Source organism: Perognathus longimembris, chromosome 21, assembly GCF_023159225.1.
Source record: "Perognathus longimembris pacificus isolate PPM17 chromosome 21, ASM2315922v1, whole genome shotgun sequence".
Classification (NCBI taxonomy): domain Eukaryota; kingdom Metazoa; phylum Chordata; class Mammalia; order Rodentia; family Heteromyidae; genus Perognathus; species Perognathus longimembris.
The window spans coordinates 37,733,366-37,754,372 of record NC_063181.1 but is presented as its reverse complement, the minus strand read 5'-3'; the positions used below and the strand labels follow the sequence as shown (position 1 = coordinate 37,754,372).

Sequence of the window (21,007 nt, the reverse complement as noted above, 5' to 3'; positions counted from 1 at the left end):
ACTTGCTTTCTACAAAATATATCTATATTGTGGTTCACTTCTCTAAAGTGGACAGGGTAGGCAAAACTACAGGCTGAATTCAACTACACATAAAAACTAGAAAGGCTAGCCATTACTCTAACTGAAACAGGGCTTGTGGAAGCAAAGGAGAAATTTCTTTTTTTGTTGTTGTTATGTTTTAATTTTTCCATAAATGATATATTCCTGCATTATCTACTAACTTTTACAATCAAAAGTTAAAAAGGCAGAGAAATCTCTTTAAAGAGAAGCATAAAAAGCCTCACATACTTAATAAAATATGTAAAAGCTCACAAATATCCTCTTAAAACTGCCACACCATTCCCTGTGGTACTTAGGAAATATTACCTTTGGAATCTTGCCTGCTTATAGGAGTGTCATATTTCAGAATTTATGTGGAAAATTACATGGCACAGTAAACTGCCAGGGATTTCATCTACCCCAAAAGGAAAAGGGGAGATTAGAGTTTACTTGAACATCAGCAGGTGAATGTGTTCTGCCAATGTGTAACTAATGAATTATTTTGGCTGTAATAAGAGATTTGCACATACCCTTCTGAGAGCCCTGTTAAAACAAGAACCTGTAATTCCGCTTAGAAGTCCACTTGGATTTAAAAATTAAACTGACATCAACATAATCAAGCTGGACTTCATCAAACCACACACCTTGAAAAAAACAACACAATGATTTAACATATTAATCTCAGTACTTTCAAATACATACTTCTCAATCTTCATTATATATAAGAACTAAATGTTGGCAGTATTGGAGCTCTTAAAATATTATACCAGAAGACAGAAAAGTAATAAAACATAATATGTCTGTAATAAATAAGGAAAGTAAGCTATAGTGGATGCATTTTTTTTTTTTTTGCCAGTCCTGGGCCTTGGACTCAGGGCCTGAGCACTGTCCTTGGCTTCTTTTTGCTCAAGGCTAGCACTCTGCCACTTGAGCCACAGCGCCACTTCTAGCCATTTTCTATATATGTGGTGCTGGGGAAATGAATCCAGGGCTTCATGTATACGAGGCAAGCACTCTTTGCCACAAGGCCATATTCCCAGCCCATGGATGTAATTTTTAAACCAGCTGAAATCAGAGAAGTGATGCATAATCCCTCAGCAAATACTGTAGCTGAATTTGGCTTCCAGAAGGATCTCCCTGAGTAGGTCCCTTGTGGCTGAGAAAGAAATGAAATGTCTGTTTCTATTGCCCTCTCCTTACTAGTTAAAAGCTCCCAACCTGGTGCTCTAATTTTTCTTAAGAGTATTTCTCAAACAGGGCTAACTCATCACAATATGCCCAGAGCTCATTGAATCTTACCAGTGAAAATTCCATATCCAAGGAGCTCCCTGAGTCCTCAGCAATTCAGGACAGTGAAGACTGTACCTGGGCCAGATTCCTAGCCCCCCAGCCCAAACTCCAAAGCCCTTTGATAGGCTCATCTTGGACAGAAGAGAATGCAATTGTGATTACTGAGTCTTATTCTTTGTCACAGAACTTCACCCAATAGGCTAGAAATTAGAGTTGGTTGGAAAATACAGGGACCTCAAAAACATGCTGAGCAAAAAAGATGCCAGAACCCCTTCCCCCAAAAAAGAGAGAGGGAGAACAAAGTATACAATCCCATATATAAGAAGTCTTTAAACTGCTCCAACTAACCTCCAGTGATAGGAATCAGATCAATGGGCATCTAGACGGTGGGAGGAAGGTGTGGTAAAACTTGGCTACGAGGGAACTTTCTAGAGTAGAAGACATGTTCTGTGTTTTTTGGACTAGTGGTTACAAGATACATTTGTCCAAACTTTCCAGTTGCAGATTTTAGTAGTATGGACTTACTAGGTGTCAACTTCGCTGTTAGAGAACTCATTTTAACCAGAGACATACATAGTGCCCATGTTTATTGCCCACTCTTTACAAGCGAAAATATGTCCACCAACAGATTAATGGAGAAAGAAAATGGGGTAAATGTAATATATATAAAGAAAACAAAATCCCAACATATGTACCAATGGAACTAGAAGAAATTATGGTAGGTTAGTCACAGAAAGACAATGTAGATGGGCATGCTGGCTCATACCTGTAATCCCAGCCACTGGGGATCACAGTTCAATAGGATGACAGTTCAAGGTCAGCCCAGAAAGTTACTGATTCTCATCTCACCAAAGAGGCGAGGTATGATGGCATACACCCGTTAGTTGTATGGTAAGTACAGGAAGCAGGACTCTGATTCAGCAAAAAGTGAGACACCAGGCTGGGAACATGGCTTGGTGGTAGAGTGCTTGCCTCATATACATGAAGCCCTGGGTTCAATTCCTCAGCACCACATATATAGAAAAAGGCAGAAGTGGAGCTGTGGCTCAAGTGGTAGAGTGCTAGCCTTGAGCAAAAAAGAAGCCAGGGACAGTGCTCAGGCCCTGAGTTCAGGCCCCAGGACTGGCAAAAAACTGAAGTAAAAAAGAAAAAAAGAAATGATAAATGAAGTGAAAGACATATTTAACTTGATTGAAACAACCTGATACATACAGGTATATACACATCGCAGAATGTTCAATCTTTGGGTTTTGATTTTTCGGGAGATATTTGTTGTTGTTTTGAGGGAGATGATTTTGCTTTTCTTTTGAGACAAGGTCCTACTATATGGCCCAGGCTAGCCAGGAACTCTGTAATCTTCCTGCCTCGGCTGCCGAGTGCTAGGATTGTAACCCTGTGCCACCATGCCTGGCTTAATGTTTACATTTTTAGGTATCAGTTGGGAGTTTGTTTGTTTTTTTTAGTATGATTTTTTTAAGAACTGTAGCAGTACCACTTAGAGATGCTCCTGGAGAGAATTCTGAATCCGACAGAGGCAACAGAAGCTTGAGCATACAAAAAAACACTACAGTGGCTTTCAAGTCCATGTTTAAAGGATTCTAAGAGGACGGCAACCTTCATCTAAAATCAGTTCAAAGTTCACTCCTAATACATGCAGTCCTTCAACACAGGAAGCTGTAAGGATGCCTTCTCTGGAAATATCCAAAGAAAAGCATAGCCACATTTTTCAAGCTATTTGATTGTTGTTTTGTGTATAAACTCATGAAGATTAGAAGAACTGGTGTGACAGCCAGGAGATGGTATGGATTTCAGCACCTTTGGATATAGAACTGAACCTACAAAATCAGCAGAGAGAAGCCTAATACATAAAGAGATGGCAGACCTTTATAAACATAATATAGGTGTGGCAGTGGTCTCTCATGTGATCTGGATGCCTTATCCTGATCTTGGTACTTCAAGCAAATGTTTGAGCATTTGCTAGATACGAGAAACGAAGGTACAGAAAAACGGCCAGGATAGAAAGATGAAAACCTCTGCATCTCAGAGACCAGAGGATTCACAGTCACTGTTCAGTCGGCTGGGAATGTGGCTTAATGGTAGAGTGCTTGCCTAGCATGCATGAAGCCCCAGGTTCGATTCCTCAGTACCACATAAACAGAAAAGGCCAAAGTGGTGCTGTGGCTCAAGTGGTGGAGTGCTAGCCTGGAGCAAAAGAAGCTTAGGGACAGTGCTCAGGCCCTGAGTTCAAGCCCTACGGCTGGCAAAATAACAACAACAAAAACAAACAAACAAATACACAAAAAGGAAATAGTCTTTGAGAATTTGACTTTCAGGGTAAGTTGCCCTGTCTGACCCAAGACACCACCTTCACTTCTTAGCTCTCTGCCTCTGCCCTGACTCAGGCTGCTCGGATGACTGAGATGCCCTGTAATTGGCTAGCACGTGCAGATGCGCTGACGGAATCTGCTGGGCCGCTAAGCAGCCCCAAGACACAGTATGGCACCAAGCAGAGGAAGTAAAGCTTGCTGGTGGGAGTTGTAGCCAAAGCCAAACCTTTAAGCAGCCCGTGGGGAACCTTCTATGAACTTGCCCTGAAGACTTCTCAAGTGGAAAAGCCAGAAGGCTCTCACTTGATACCTATTTGGCTCATGAGCCTTTGGCTGAGTGCGTGCACATGCATTTCCACAGGCCATACGTCTGCTTGCTCCCGTTAGCCAGCAAAGCAGCATTGTGCACTGTACCAATAGAGCCAAAACGTCTTCTCGGAATTATTTCCCGATTGGGAAATGGAAAGTTATTGGATTGAGTCTTCCATCCAATGGGATGTAAGAGACTTTGGCCCAATAAAACATCAGAGTCGATTCTACCCTCCACAACCTGAGAGTCAGCTGGCATGCGGGGCCCCAATGCAGCACCATCTGTTCAGGCCAGATTCTCCAAGCAAGCCACCACTCCCGGTGACCACCTCACGAGCCACAGTGCTCAGGTTTCCCCCACAGCGGCAGGTCCCGTCTGCCTGGTAATGAGCAGCGGAGAGCCACTGGTGTTATGGTCTGGGCCAGGCAGACGACAAACCTTGGAAACAAATCCTCCCTCAGTAACAGAGCTAGTACTTAGGAAAAATAATGACACTGCTGAGACATCACTGAGCATTCATGAGAGGAATTAGAGGATTAGAACCTGTGAGTGACGTTATGAGAAAAGTACCACATTCACCGATCCAGGCTAGGAAAACGAAGATAGAATAACACAAAACCAGGATGAAGGGGGGAGACAAGGAAATGCTGATGCGGTTGTAATGCACGGCACAGCTAGAGGTGGGCCAAAATGCAGCGGAGACATATTTGCACATTTTATTAATCAAATTCATGGGATAGAAGATGGAAGCAAGTCTGATAGGTTCAACTTTACTAAACAGCTTTATCTAAAAAAAAAAAACAAAATTATATGGTCTGGCGTGTGTGTGTGTGTGTGTGTGTGTGTGTGTGTGTGTGTGTGTGTTTTGCCAGTTCTGGAGCTTGAACTCAGAGCCTGAGCACTGTCCCTGGCTTCTTTTTGCTCAAGGCTAGCACTCTATCACTTGAGCCACAGCACCACTTCTAGCTTTTGCTATATATGTGGTGCTGGGGAATCGAACCCAGGGGTTCATGTATACGAGGTAAGCACCACTAAGCCATATTCCCAGTCCTACAGTCTTATTTTTTTTTAACATAGGTTGTAACATTGAAAGAAAAAAAGCCTTCAAGGCACTGGTGGGTCATACTGACAATCCTAGCTACTCAGGAGCCTCAAATCTGAGGATAAAAGTTCCACCAGCTAAAACAGATTCTTATCTTCAATTAACCAGCAAAATAGCTTTTTTGCTGGAGGCATGGCTCAAGTGGTAGAGCATTGGATTTGAGCAAAAAAGCCACACAACAGCATCAGGTCGTGAGTTAAAGCCCCATTACTAGTATACACAGACATACACACTCACACAAACCATCTTCATTTGGGATTTAAATCAACAATATGCCAACTAAGAGGAAATAATTGAGAACACCATCTTAGAGTCAACGCTACCCAGAGTTCACTGGGGCAACAGCAAGCTCTGGAACGCAAAGGGGCTTTGTAGAAGCTGCTTGAGCAGGGGCATCGAAGGGGCATGCCACAGCTCCCGAATGCTGACTCCCAGAATGCACAGGGAGAGTCGAGTCTCTCCACACTCCCCGTGCAGCTGCGTCCACCTATGAACACACACTGCGCGATGCAAGGCCGCACTGAAAGCCCCTCCTTCCTGGGTGCAAACACTCCTCTTTAGACTAAAGAAGGGGGTCGATAAATTCCTCGATATCCGTGAAGTCTGATGCCTTTGAAATCAGCATTACGAAGTTAGTATTTTGAAAGAGGCCTTAAAATAACTTCAAAGACTTTAGATATAAGGCCAGGGAAAATGAGAGTGACACATAGTGAATTAAGAGTAAGTCAAGGGGCTGGGAATATGGCCTAGTGGCAAGAGTGCTTGCCTCCTACACATGAAGCTCTCGGTTCAGTTCCCCAGCACCACATATATGGAAAACGGCCAGAAGGGGCGCTGTGGCTCAGGTGGCAGAGTGCTAGCCTTGAGTGGGAAGAAGCCAGGGACAGTGCTCAGGCCCTGAGTTCAAGGCCCAGGACTGGCCAAAAAAAAAAAAAAAGAGTAAGTCAAGGGCCAACCACGTGAAAAGGCCTCAAACAATGACCTTCAGCAGTGACTACACAAGTAGAATTTATCATCGATCCACTGGGTTCAGGGTTCCATTACAGATCCTGCAAGACTGCAAGAACCAAGAAACATGGGAGTCCTTCACTGGGCACAGCCTCACCAGGCAAGAAAGGAGAAAACTCAGGACCCAGAGAAGACAGATTAAAAAAAGCAGGGAAAGATGGGAAATATACACAGGAAGAAATGCAACCACAGGTGTAAGTCAGTGACATTTTCTGAGTAATTATAAGTTAAAGATGGCAATGTTTGAAGTTGATTTAAGGAAATGAAAAGGGAAGATACATCCATGATAATCAACCCCAAGCAAGAAGAAACTGAGTGTTGCTGAAGCTGGGTGAAGAGCGCGTAAGCATTTCTCAGCTCATCTGCTCCTATTTGCATATGAAAATTTCCATGACAAAAAGTTAACATTATGGGGCTGGGGATATGGCCTAGTGGAAAGAGTGCTTGCCTCGTATACATGAGGCCCTGGGTTCAGTTCCCCAGCACCACATATACAGAAAACGGCCAGAAGTGGCGCTGTGGCTCAAGTGGCAGAGTGCTAGCCTTGAGCAAAAAGAAGCCAGGGACAGTGCTCAGGCCCTGGGTTCAAGGCCCAGGACTGGCCAAAACAAAAAAAAAAAACAAAAAAAAGTTAACATTACAACAATTATACTGAAATAAATTATTTCTGACATAATGTGATATGGCTATATGGGATTGGAGGGTTACAGAAATATACATGACTAGAAAAGTTTATTAAAAGCAAACAAAATAACCACTTGTTTGGGGAAATCAAAGTATATATATGAACATCAACTATAGAAGAAATGCTACAAGGCTGGGAATATGGCCTAATGGTAGAGTGTTTGCCTCATATACATGAAGCCCTGGGTTCGATTCCTCAGCACCACATATATGGAAAAAGCCAGAAGTAGCGCTGTGGCTCATGTGGTAGCGTGCTAGCCTTGAGCAAAAAGAAGCCAGGGACAGTGCTCAAGCCCTGAGTTCAAGCTCCACGACTGGCAAAAAAAAAGAAAAAAGAAATACTACAGAATACAGAAGTATAAAAAAGAAGAGCTGCCCTTGTGTGTATTATTTATTTTTGAGATGCTGCCTGATTGCATAGCCCAGGCCAACCTCTAATTTATACACTCCTGCCTCAGCCTGAGAGTGATGGGGTTATACCTGTGTCATCATGTCATGAAAATTACTTTTTTAATTAAAATGTTTATTTTTAAAATAAAATTTTAAACATGTAGCTCAAGTGGCAGAGCACTTGCCTAGCATGTTCACAGCCCTGAGTTTAACCTTCGGTAGAGCCAAAATAAAAACAAAAATCCTAACATAATGTTTCTTTAGCTTTACCTTTAGCATTCCCTTTGATGGCATGAGTAAAGTATTTCATTCCTTTCAGATGTTCTTTTGTCATTTTGGTCTACAACCTCAGTGTCTGCTTTATGTAATGAGTTGAAAAAAATTAAGGTGTGATGCCTGAGTATTGGAACTGGTAAAAAGTCTGTGGCCCGCTTTTAGGATTTCACTGTGCATACTGCACTCTAGTGTCATCCATGGGAAAGCACCCTGAATTTTCCACGTAACTGTCGAGTTGCACATTCTCACTTGTAGATCGTTCATTGTTTCCACATGGTCAATCTTCTCAGACAGCACAGAACTCAACTTGGGACTATTTGTTTTATAGTATGGCGTCACTGTGGGCTCAGAAGGATTTGAGGACAGGATCCTAGTTAATGGCTCATTGAGAAATAAGCTATGAGCTTCAAGCTAACTGCTGGCGGAAGGAAATTCTGTTTGTGCCCACAGTCACTTGAAGACACTCCTCCAGGACAACCCAGTGCTGGCCCCAAGTCTGACTCTCAAAGAGCAGGAAGGGCCACCTGGCAATGGCAGCTTCAGACCCCACTCTGTCATCTGTTGGCTGTCAAAGTATCCCCTTAGTGGAACAGTGACCATTAACCACGGCACAAGGCGAATTACCACGGGAATGTGGGCAGATGACACCATCAAATGGAAATGGAGTCCGTAGATGACAACAGATCCACTGAATGCTTCCCAACTAATCCAGAAAGGGGGAGGGAAAAAAAACAACTAAAACAACCATCACCATCACTTTCTTTCACCACACTCTTCATTGCAATGAGAAGAATGATCTTTTTAGGTTTTATAAAACCACATATTTCTCCCTGTCAAAATCTGATACAGGGCTGGGAGTGTAGCTTAGTGGTAGAGCGTTCGCCTTGTATACATGAAGCCCTGGGTTCGATTCCTCAGCACCACATATATGGAAAAAGCCAGAGGTGGTGCTGTGACTCAGGTGGCAGAGTGCTAGCCTTGAGCAAAAAGAAGCCAAGGACAGTGCTCAGGCCCTGAGTTCAAGCCCTGGACTGGTTAAAAAAAAAAAGTGATACAATTCAGTTTCAAGATGTCTTCCTCCGCTGATAGGTAATGGAGAGCATGTCCTCCACTTTCCTTGATATCACCAGTTTTTAGATACACAAAGCCCGCTGGCCCCATGCTTTGCTAATCAGAAAGAAGGCCTTGGGCTCTGGTGCTCCAAGCAAATAGTTGCCTTCGGGGAGGGTGAGTGTGTCCAAGAGCTTCTCATATAAAACTACCTTTTCTGGCAGCTATGTTCAAGGTCAGAACTTCTTTAACTTAGCAACGAAGTTATTCTGTGCTGGTTCATGGTCTGTGAGAAAAGCTGCTGTTCCCTACATTGGTAACCACTTGACACTGTCTGAGGGACCATTTATGTCCTTCACTATAAAAGCAAGAGGACAATTGTGTAAGTGGTCTCCTCACAGGCATGTCATATACAGCTCGGACACTTCAAAATATGAGTATTTGTTGACAATCAGAGATGAGAAACTATCAGCCTAACAGAGTATTTCATACTTAGGGTTTGCCCAAATTCCTAGGAGCCAACAAGCAAATAAATAGGAATCATCATTTTTAGTGTAATTATTTTCTGTAGTGATGAAGGATCAAAGCCAAAGCCTCAAACATTCTAAGAAAGTCTTCTACCAGTGAGTTATATATACCCTCAACCCCTCTAATACGAATCCTCAACCTACCAATATAACATAGTTGAAGAGGGCATCTTTCTCTTCAGGCACTGCAAGTTTGTTGTTTGTTTAAATCTGCCTTTGGGAGAGTAAGTAGGGGCACAGAAATGGAAAGACAAAGGATGAAAAAATGCAGCAGTGGTACTCACTAGACCCTAGCTAGAAAATTAACTATACAATTTGTGGTTTGGAACAGGAGAAAAAACTGGGAGAAAGCAAGTGAAGAGGTGACATTTTTCAAAAAGAAATGTACTCATAATAACCTGAGTTATATAACTGCAACACTCTGTGCACCATCTTTATAATTTTTTTTTTTCTTCCAGTCCTGGGCCTTGGACTCAGGGCCTGAGCACTGTCCCTGGCTTCTTTTTTTGCTCAAGGCTAGCACTCTGCCACCTGAGCCACAGCTCCACCTCTGGCCATTTTCTGTATATGTGGTGCTGGGGAATCGAACCCAGGGCTTCAAGTATACGAGGCAAGCACTCTTGCCACTAGGCCATATTCCCAGCCCTTTAAAAATTTTTTTTGTGTGTGTGTGCATCATCTTTATAATAACAATGAAAAACTAAAAAACAAACTAAAGTCATTCGCAAAATCTTTAAGCAGTCTCCAGAGAGATGGGGCTGGGGATATGGCCTATTGGCAAGAGCGCTTGCCTCGTATACTTGAAGCCCTGGGTTCGATTCCCCAGCACCACATATACAGAAAATGGCCAGAAGTGGCGCTGTGACTCAAGTGGCAGAGTGCTAGCCTTGAGCAAAAAGAAGCCAGGGACAGTGCTCAGGCCCAGGACTGGCAAAAAAAAAAAAAAAAAAAAAAAAAAAAAGAAGTCTCCAGAGTACATGAGAAAGACCAAGGCTTTCTGAATCAAGGGAGATAGGGCTAAAAATTCAGTTCAGCCATATAAAAAAGCCTACGAATGAATATGAACATGAATACGCATTACCCTAGCTCTCTGGGCCTCCTCCATCTTTCAAATGAAGGAAAAATTAACCTACCAGTGTATTTTGTGCCTGCTGCCCAGAAGGTATTTGGGAAATGTAGAGTTTCTATCTTCCCTTGTCTTCCTTGTAACCCACAATCTAGCCCATAACTCACTGGGAGCCGGAACTGCCACCCCCTTCCAGGAGCTTCCAAAAGCTCCTGGGAGCTGTTGTGGGAAGTCAGAGCCACTGACCTTGCTCTACGACCCCATCTGCATCATTCCAGTACCAGGTGTACTGGGCCAGGATTCGTCCCAGCCCCGCAGCCTGGCTACAAGCTACAGAAACGCTTACATCTGAGACTTTTCCAGCATCCTTCCCAGTACCCACTAGAAGCTCCTCACTCTCACTCCATTTTTCTTCAAGATAAACTTCTTTTGCTTCTCAGTTTCCTGTGTGACATGTCTCCCTCCGCTCTCATTCTTCCGTCTGTGATTAAACAGCCTGACAATTGCTGCACTCATAAAGGCCTGTACTCTGGCAGCTCTCTGCTGCCCCCTCTTGTTACTAAGTAGAACTGATTCACAGCTCTGAATACGAATCATGTACCAAGTCTTGTTTTAGTGGTACACAGTATTTACTCAGGGCTTTCTGTAAGCCAGGTACTATGCTCAATACTAGAAATACAACCAAAAGCTATGCTTTGTGGCACATGCCTGTAATCCTAGCACTCAGGAGGCAGTATAGCTAAAGAAAGAGGGGTAGAACAGGCTGAATGGCTAGCGGTGGGTAAGCTGAAGCTTGATGCTACCTTGTGGGTCCAGATAAAAGACTATGGCAAGTTTAGTGATTTGAAATAAAACAAGTAGAAGTCTTTTCTGTATTTAGGAAACCCTGTAGAGGACCAGGGACCGAGCTCAGGGTCAGAACACTTTTCTAGCCTTCTTAAGGCCCTGGGTTCCACCCGTGGCACAGGGGCAGAGGGAATCTAGGCACTGGGGTCTCAAGGCTGCCATTTTAAATCTTTGCTACTTGGGAGGCTGAGACTGGAAGAATCATGGCTTAAGGCCAGCTGGGCAGAAAAGTTCATGAAAGACCTTCAGAATGAAAAGTAGGAGCCGACGGGTGCATACTCACGACCCTAGCTGCACAGGAGGGCTAAGACAGCTGAACTGTGCCCAGGTTGTGCCCAGGAAGGAAGGGGGACCATACCTCAAAAACCAGCAAAAATCAGGGATCAGCAGGACGAGTACCTAGCAAATGCCAAGGCCTGAGTTCAAACCTAAATGCTGCCTCCTTCCAAAAAGGAAATCCTGTAGAATCAAAAGAAGCTTGCAGGTCTGGGAGTGCTTTCATTTCTGGATTTGCCTAACAGGCGGACGTCAGAGCTATGACCTGACTTTTGGAGGTGACTGTGTGACTTTTAAACGGGTAGCAAGCACACAATGAGCTATCTGGACCTGAAGCTCAGAAGTCCGGAGTGCAGGGAAGTGTGTGTGTGCATTACCTGCATGTGAGCTGCCGGCCTGGTTTCCTGTAGGAGACACGCCCCCCCCCAATCTCTCTCTCTCTCCTTCTTTTCCCCCAGTCCTGGGGCTTGAATTAGGGCACTGTCCCTGAGCTTCTTTTGCTCAAGCACTCTACCACTAAGCCACATTCCCAGCCCCGCAGGAGACCTCTTAGGACAAGAATCTCAACACTGAGCAGGACCATGTCTCAATTAGTCTATTGCCCTATTGTCACAGAATACCACCAACTGTGTAATTTAAGGAGAAATTTATTTGGCTCACAGTTCAGGAATCCAGAAAGTACAAGACAGAGAGGCCACAACCGGTAAGGGCCTTCTTGCTTAGTCGTTGTATGACTGACACAGGGCATCATTCTGGAGGAGAAAGTAGAGCAGGAAGTACCTAACTCACCTTCGTAACAAATCCACTCCCAATGTAACTAGCCCAATTCCTGTGAGGCCATGCATTCAACCATAAGGGCAGAGCCCTCATGACCTCCATCACTGTGGCACTGGGAACGAAGTTTCTGAAACATGAGCTTTTAGAAGCACATCAAAAATCACGGCAGACCCTGTGGTTACTTTGGGACCTCTAGGGAAGCTTCCCGGAACTTTTTCACACTGAGGAGGGGACGCAGGTGCTTTAGAGTGACTTGGGACTGTCACTTCGAAACAGTAGAAAGCTCCAGGGAGGCTCAAGCAACTCAAAGAATGACCATCACGTGTTCCAAATGTCAGAAAAGTAAAAAAATCACAGTCTCATTTTTACTTACCCAAGTTCTGAATCTAAACTCATACATAAAGGCAAATCTTATATTCCTTGATTAGTTTCTCTGTCTCTGTCTCTGTCTCTCTGTCTCTCTGACTCTCTCTCTCCAGTCCTGAGGCTTGAACTCAGGGCCTGGGCTCTGTCCCTGAGCTTCTTTTGCTCAAAGCTAGCACTCTACCACTTGAGCCGCAACACTACTTCCAGCTTTTTCTGTTTATGTGGTACTGAGGAATCGAACCCAGGGCTTCATGCATGCTAGGCAAGCACTCTACCACTAAGCCACATTCCCAGCCCCTTTGGTTTCAATTTCCATTGGACTTTCTAGAAATGCAAAGAATCATGGAGGGGAAAATTGGGAGAGAGCTTGAATAGAAGAGTCAGTGTCCAAAAAGAAATGTATTCATTACCTGGCTCATGTAACTATAACTCTTATGTAACATCACTTTGATAATAACAATTAAAAATTAAAATTAGAGAAAGAACTGTCTAAGTTATATAAAGAATTATGTAAAAAGAAGGGTGGACTATTGCTCAGTATTTCTCCAGAGCTACTCAGAAACTCAGGAGAGCTCATCACTGCTCATGGGCACAGAACGCCACCACAGCTTACCTCAGCAGTGCAATGTGGGCTCCAGTAAAGAACAGATGTACATACCACCAATGGTTCCATAGAGGTGCCTTCTACATGCCCAACCACATTTATACTGAAATATATATATATAGTATATATATAGTGTGTATGTATATATGTATATATATATATGGGTGTGTGTATCTATGTATTGCCCTTTATATTATAGGCAGGGCACTATGTACTTTTTGTATTTATGTGCCAGTTCTGGGGCTTGAACTCCATATGAGTGCTGTCCCTGTCACTCAAGGTTAGTGCTCTATCACTTGAGCCACAGCTCCACTTCTGGATTTTTAGTGGTTAACTGGAGATAATGGTCTTAGGATTTTTTCATGCGCAGTCTGGCTTCAAGCAGTGAACCTCAGATCTCAGCCTCCTTAGTAGGTAAAATCACAGGTATGAGCCCCTGATACTCAGCTGCATTATGTACTTTTTAAATTGCAAATTGTTGTAAGAAGTAGGCACTTAGGCTGATAGTACTATGAACTAGAAGCCAAAGGACAAGGATGGGAGGAAGAAAGAACGAGGGAGGGATACACTCACTATCTGGCTTATGTAACTGTAACCCCACTGTAGATCACCTTTATAACAACAATAAAAAAATAAAAACTGGGCTGGGGATATAGCCTAGTGGCAAGAGTGCCTGCCTCGGATACACGAGGCCCTAGGTTCGATTCCCCAGCACCACATATACAGAAAACGGCCAGAAGCGGCACTGTGGCTCAAGTGGCAGAGTGCTAGCCTTGAGCGGGAAGAAGCCAGGGACAGTGCTCAGACCCTGAGTCCAAGGCCCAGGACTGGCCAAAAAAAAATAAATAAATAAAAAATAAAATAAAATAAAATAAAAACTGAGACAGAATATGATCAAACCCAGAGCTCAGACCTGTGAAGATGGAGGGGAGATGAGAGAAGGAAAGTGGGGTGAGATTTGAGTAGGACCAAACCTAGAGCCTTGTGCATGCCAGGCAAGTCTCTACCACTGAGCTACATACCTCTCTAAGAAGTTTGATGCATTCTAAAGTCAGTATTAGGGAGGGGTATGATGACCTGATTCTTATTTTACTTATTTGGTTTTGATGTATGTATCAAAAAATCCCTCAGGTAGCTGGGTACCAATCGCTCATGCCTGCAATCCTAGAAACTCAGAAGGGATCTGAGGATGGAGTCTTGAAGCCAGCCAGGATAAGAAAGTCCATGAAATTTTTTCTGCAAGTAACTACCAAAAAAGGTGAAAGTGGGTTTGTGGTTCAAGTGGCTGGCAGCACACTAGCCTTGAGCACAAAAGCTCAGGGACACTGCCCAGACCTTCAGTTCAAGCCCCAAACTGGTACCAAAAATAAATACAGAAATTAAAGATAACATAATATAATGAATTTTTTGCCAGTACCAAGGCTTGAACTCGGGACTTTATGTCTGCTTAGCTTGCTTGCTCAGATGGCATTCTACTGCTTCAGCTATGCCTCAAGCCCTGCTTTGTGTTTGTGAGTGTGTGTCCTAAGGCTTGAACTCATGGCTGGGCACTATCCTTGAACTTTTTTGCTTAAGAACAGCACTCTACCACTTGAGCCACAGCTCCACTTCCAGCTTTTTTGGTAGTTTAATTGGAGATGAGGATCGCATGGATTTTCTTGCGCAGGCTGGCTTTAAAACTCCATCCTCCATCTTGAATAGCTAGGATTACAGGCATGAGCCACAGACACGTGGCTTTTTTTTTTAAAAAACAACACATCAGCTAAAGCTGTGGAACAGAGATGGCTTAAAAAAAGAAATACTAAGCCAGAAACAAGGCTAAGACAACCCCCTTTCAAACTAATCAGCACTAGGCTCACTAACGCTTTTGCCTCTATACCAAGTTAAAATTAGCAAGATTCCAAATATTTCCTTGTTTTCGTTTTTAGTGAGAAAGTTAAAAATCAAGTACTATTAAAATTTAATCATTAGCTAGGGACTGGTGGCTCACACTTGAAATCCTAGCTACTCCTGAGGTTGAGATCTGAGGAACACAGTTCAAAGCCAGCCAGGAAGGAAAGTCCATGAGACTCTTATTAATTAACCATCAAAAATCAAGAAGTAGGGCTGGGAGTATGGCCTAGTGGCAAGAGTACTTGCCTCCTACACATGAAGCTCTCAGTTCCATTCCCCAGCACCACATATATGGAAAACGGCCAGAGGGGGCGCTGTGGCTCAGGTGGCAGAGTGCTAGCCTTGAGCAAGAAGAGGCCAGGGACAGTGCTCAGGCCCTGAGTCCAAGGCCCAGGACTGGTGAAAGAAAGAAAGAAAGAAAGAAAGAAAGAAAGAAAGAAAGGAAGGAAGGAAGGAAGGAAGGAAGGAAGGAAGGAAGGAAGGAAGGAAGGAAGGAAGGAAGGAAGGAAGGAAGGAAGGAAGGAAGGAAGGAAGGAAGGAAGGAAGAAAGAAGGTGTGGCTCAAATTGTGGATTGTTCCAAAGAGGAAGAGTAGGCAAACATAATCATGATGTGTGTGTGTATGTGTGTGTTGTGTGTGTGTAAAAATGGAATGAGTAAAGTGGGGTTGGGAGAGATGAGGGAAAATGACAAAAGGGGTGGCATTGATTACAATTCATTGGACTCATAAACTGACAAGCTGAATCGAAACCCCTCTGTACAACTACTTAATTTCTTTAAGTAGTTAATGTTCTAAAAGGACAAAAAAGCTCATCTTAAGAGAAAACAGGAAAGGAAATCTTTTATTTCCCAGTAGGTGAGCGATGTTCCCTTTTCTACCCTGTCAGAGTCCTGGAGGCTTTAATTTTAGGAGACAAAAAAACCAAGGCGGGAAGTCTTTATGCCAAAGGAACACTATCTAATCAAGGTCAGAGGTATGACACTAAACAAGGAAGAATTCCGTCACAGTTTACAGAGGAGGTATCAAGACGAGGTGCAGGTGTTCCCTCCTCAACTCCCAGAAGTCAGCATTCTCATGTTACTCCCCAGGTAAAAAACTGAAAGGATTCTTGCTGGGAAATCTAACCAACCCAAAGAAAAAAATAATACTGACATAGCAATAATAATTAGCATCATCATGATAACATGAGCTGTACAATGGTAATTATGTGAATGAAAAACTTCTAGTGGCAAGCATTCTAGTAAGGGACACTCAGCCGCTATACCTAACTAGGCCTGGTGACAGATTATCAGCCTCGAGAACTCTAAGTAAAATAGCAGGATACAAAATCAATATACAAAAATCAATATACATAGATTTTCCATGTATACCAACAATGAACAGACTTGGAAAGAAACCAGGAAAACAATCCTATTCACAACAGCCTCAAAATAAATAGCCAGGCTTCAGTGGCTCATGCCTCTAATCATAGCTACTTTAGAAGCTGAGATCGGAGGATCATGATTCAAAGGCAGCCTGGACAGGACAATCCACTAGACCTTTATCACAAATTAATGACCAAAGAGCTGGAGGTGGCTCTGTAGCTCAACTTGTAGAGTGAAAAAGCTAAGGGACAGCACCCAGAACCAGGACTAAAATAAAAGTACCAGGAAATAAATTTTACTGAGGAAGTAAAGAATCCCTACAATGAAAATTGTAAATCCAGGGCTGGGGATGTGGCTTAGTGGTAGAGTGCTTGCCTAGCATGCATGAAACCCTGGGTTCGATTCCTCAGTACCACATAAACAGAAAAAGCTGGAAGTAGTGTTGCGGCTCAAGTGGTAGAGTGCTAGCTTTGAGCAAAAGAAGCTCAGAGACAGTGCCCAGGCCCTGAGTTCAAGCCCCAGGATTGGCAAAAAGAAAAATGAGAAAGGAAAGTACAAAAGCACAGAAGATCTTTAATAGCTGACGTAATCCTGAGCAAAAATATTTACACTAAAATTATCATAATACCTGACTTTTCAGCTTTAGGGTAACAAAAATGGCTTGGCAGTGGCACAAAAACAGCTCCATAGACCAATGGAAGAAAAGACCCAGAATAAGCCCACATAGCTACAGGCAGTTCTGTTTTTTTGTTGGTGGTTGGTGGGGCTTGAACTCAGGGCCTGGTACTGTTCCTGAGCCTCTCTGTGCTCAAAGCTAGTGCTCTACCACTTGAGCCACTGTGCCACTTCTAGTTTTCTAGTGGTTAATTAGAGATAAGTCTCACAAGGACTTTTCTGACCAGGCTGGCTTTGAACCATGATCCTCAGATCTCAGCCTTCTGAGTAGCTAGGATTACAGGCATGAGCCGCCGGTGCCCGGCATGGTTCATTTTTTATAAAGATGCCATAAATATATATTGGAGAGAAAGATAGCCTCTTCACAAATAGTGCTGGGAAAACTGGAGATCTACTTGCAGAAGACTGAAACCAGATCCCCTGGCTCTTGCTCTGTACTAAAATCCATTCAAAATGGATCAAAACATTAACAAAAGACCGCAAAGTTTGAAAACATTAGAAGATATAGACATAGGCAACTGACTTCCTTAATAGAACTCCACTAGCTCAGCAAGGACAAGTGTGACCGCATCAAACTAAAAGGCCTCTGCACAGCAAAAGTAATCCATAGACTGAAGAGGCAGCCTACAGAATGAGACAAAATCGTTTCCAGATGCATAGCTGACAAAGGATTAATAACCGAAATATACAGAGAGCAGTAAAAACTAAGCTCCAAAGAATCAACAACCAAGTTAATAAATAGGCCAATGAACAGAGAGATAATCCTAAAGAAATCCAAATGGCCAATAAATGCAAAAAGAAATGTTCAAAATTCCTGGCCATATAGAAAAAGCAAATTAAAATGACTTAGCTACTCAGGAGGCTGAAATATGAGGATCACAGTTCAAAATTAGTCAGGCAGAAAAATCTATGAGACTTTTATCTCCAGTTAACCAGCAAAAAGTCAGAAATGGTGGTATTGCTGAAGTATAGAACAGTAGCTCTTGAGCAAAAAAGCCAAGTAACAGTGTTAAGGGCCTGAGTTCAAGTACCAGTACCAGCACAAAACCGATTCTGCTGATGGGTGATGGGTATGGAGAGGACGGTGAATGAAGAGGATGAATATGGTAGAAGTATTATATATATATATGAAAACACAACCATGAAACCTGTTGAAATTGAAATTGTCTTAAGGGAGGAAGGAGAGTGAAAAAGAGTGAGAGTATCCTATCAGACTGTATGCATATATAGACATACAATGAAACTCCCTTATAATATGTAAAATAAATTTTAAAGGGCTAGGAATGTGGCTTAGTAGTAGAGTGCTTGCCTAGCATACATGAAAGCCCTCACTACTACATAAACAGAAAACACTGGAAGTGGTGCTGTGGTTCAAGTGGTAGAGTACGAGCCTTAAGCAAAAGAAGCTCAGAGACAGTGCCCAGGCCCTGAGTTCTGGTTTTTTGAAAAAAAGAACTTAAAATGGTACATGCCTGTAATCACAGCTGTGTTGGGAGGTAAAGAGAGGAGTATAGAAGAACAAAGCCAATGTGATTTTTTTTTTTGGGGGGGGGGGCCAATCCTGGGCCTTGGACTCAGGGCCTGAGCACTGTCCCTGGCTTCTTTTTGCTCAAGGCTAGCACTCTGCCACTTGAGCCACAGTGCCACCTCTGGCCGTTTTCTATATAGGTGCTGCTGGGGAATCGAACCCAGAGCTTCATATATGAGGCAAACACTCTTGCCACTAGGCCATATTCCCAGCCCAATGTGAATTTTTAAAATGTCAATGTGAATAACAGCAAGACTATCATCTGAAAAATAAGTTGATACTCCTAGACACTCTGTGGAAAATTAACTATACAACTTGTGGGTGGGGATGGGAGGGGAAAATTAGGAGAGAGTGAGGAAAGGAGTGACACTGTCCATAAGGAAATATACTCATAAAATAAAATACTTCTACAGTCTCAGCTACTCAGGAGCAGATAAGAGCAGGACCACACTCTGAGACCAGCCATTATCTCAAAGATAAACTAGAACAAAAAATTCTGGAGATATGGCTCAAGGGATAGGACTTGAGTTCAGACTCAAAATTCATAAATGGCAACCCGCTCATGAGACCTGATGCTGAACAATCTTGTTATCTTTACTTCAGATTAACCTGACATCAAAGTAAAAAACATTAGGCCTGGCCAATGTCCACTGAAGCATCTGTCACAGCAATAACCTCCTGCCTCTATTCCAAGTGCCATGCTGAATGGATGCCAGCAGTAAGTAAGTAAGTAAGACTCAGCTGCTTGAGTATTAAAGTCAGCCAACGCAACAACTGAGAAAAGATGACACAGCTTGCCCTCCAGAAGGACCAAGTGACCCAGCCTACCGTGTTTATGTTGTCTGGCTTGTTTGATTTGGGATTTTGCCAAATGCTCAGGCCTTTGTTGGACTAAACACAGGTGTGCCTGTGTTTTCAGGTGAGCTCTACTCTGTACAAAGAGGTTTCTCTGTGGTCTTTCACACGGGTATGTATTCTACCGGGAAGATAAGCCATGAGAGAGGAAAAGGAGAAAGGCAAAAGCCCCACTTACCATAGAAGAGGAAAGCCTTGGTCATGGGGTGATGCTGGGAGGTACGGTTGATGGTGAAGAAGCACTTATCTGCACCACACTGGCCAAGCCTTCCAGTCTCCCCAGTCAGGGGGGACCACCAGAGCATGATGGGGTAGCTCTTGACTTCCAACATGTCCTTCTTATCCATGCTCAGTGCTTCTTTCTTAGCAAATGGATCAACATGTTCAGACTCTTCTTCCAAATGTTTACGCTCATCTTGAAAACTGAAACTTTTTAACTTCTTCCTTTCAAATTTTCCCAGCTCAACCACCACCTAAATGTGAAGACAAGCATTACCAGTCCAGCGATTTGTCTTTGCCCCACCCCCCATTCCTCGGTGACCTAGCCACCAATTACATTTCTAATACTGCTGTAACAAATGTACTTGTTTAAGACAACACATGTCCATTATTACACAGCTCTGGAAATCAAAAGTGTACAATGGAACTCAGTGACTAAAATCAAGGGTGATCAGTCCTTAGAAGACAGAAGGACTCTGTCCTAGATATTCCATGAGAGACCCTAGTTTCCTGCCTTTTCTATGCTTAGCTCCTGGCCCCGTCCTCTATTCCCTTCTTCCCTTTCCCTGCATCTCTGTGGCTCTCTGACATTACCTTGATCTCAATCAAGAAAGAAATCAATCAAGAAAGAATCTCTGGGGCTGGGAATATGGCCTAGTGGTAGAGTGCTTGCCTCCTATACATGAAGCCCTGGGTTTGATTCCCCAGCACCACATATACAGAAAAAGCCAGAATTGGCGCTGTGGCTCAAGTGGCAGAGTGTTAGCCTTCAGCAAAAAGAAGCCAGGGACAGTGCTCAAGCCCTGAGTCCAAGCCCCAGGACTAGCAAAAAAAAAAAAAAAAAAAAAAGAATCTCTACTTCTATTTTATTTTGCATTTATTTATGTTTATTCTGCTGCACTGGGGACCAAAGCCAGGCCCTCGTGCACGCTGGTCAAGTGCTCTACTATGAAAACCTTGGAGTTTTTTGAAGCAGGGTCTTCCTATGTAGTACAAGCTGGCTCGAACTTGCTGTGAAACCCAGGCTGATCTCCAACTCTCAATCTTCCTGCCTCTGCTTCCCACCTGCTGGTACTGCAGGCATGTCCCACTCTGTGCCATGCCTGACCATCTCTATACTCTTTTTTTTTTTTTAATCTGGGAGAGTCTTTTTTCTTTTTTTATTTTATTGTGAAGGTGATGTACAGAGGAGTTACCGTTACTTAAGTCAAGTAATGAATACATTTCCTTTTGAACAATGTCACCCCCTCCCTCATTCTCTCCCAGATTTTTCCCCTCCCGACTTCCCTCCTCCCCAAGTTGTATAGTTCATTTCCACCTAGTATCTAGTTGGTTTCACTGCTGAACTGATTCGGTTCTGTGCTTCTTTCCCCTTCCCAAATCAGATAAACATATATAAGACAAAGGGTACAGAAATTAAAAACAGTGACCAGAGGGAATAAAACAAAGAAAAAAGAAAGAAGAAAAAAGGAAAAAAAATAACCACCAACAGTACAATTAAAAAAACCCTTGCTTCCATTTCTTGGAGTTCATTT

At 43.2% G+C, this 21,007-nt stretch overlaps 1 protein-coding gene across 3 annotated transcripts in view; it reads right to left on the bottom strand.

Moving 5' to 3' along the window:
• The window catches only part of Fut10 (fucosyltransferase 10), a 60,502-nt gene that overhangs the window by 25,234 nt on the left and 14,261 nt on the right, over positions 1–21,007 (bottom strand). For all 3 annotated transcript variants that reach the window (XM_048330372.1, XM_048330373.1, XM_048330374.1), the window contains exon 3: positions 19,432–19,726. In XM_048330372.1, coding sequence (XP_048186329.1) covers positions 19,432–19,726 — 295 coding nt within the window. The remainder of the gene's footprint in view (positions 1–19,431; positions 19,727–21,007) is intronic.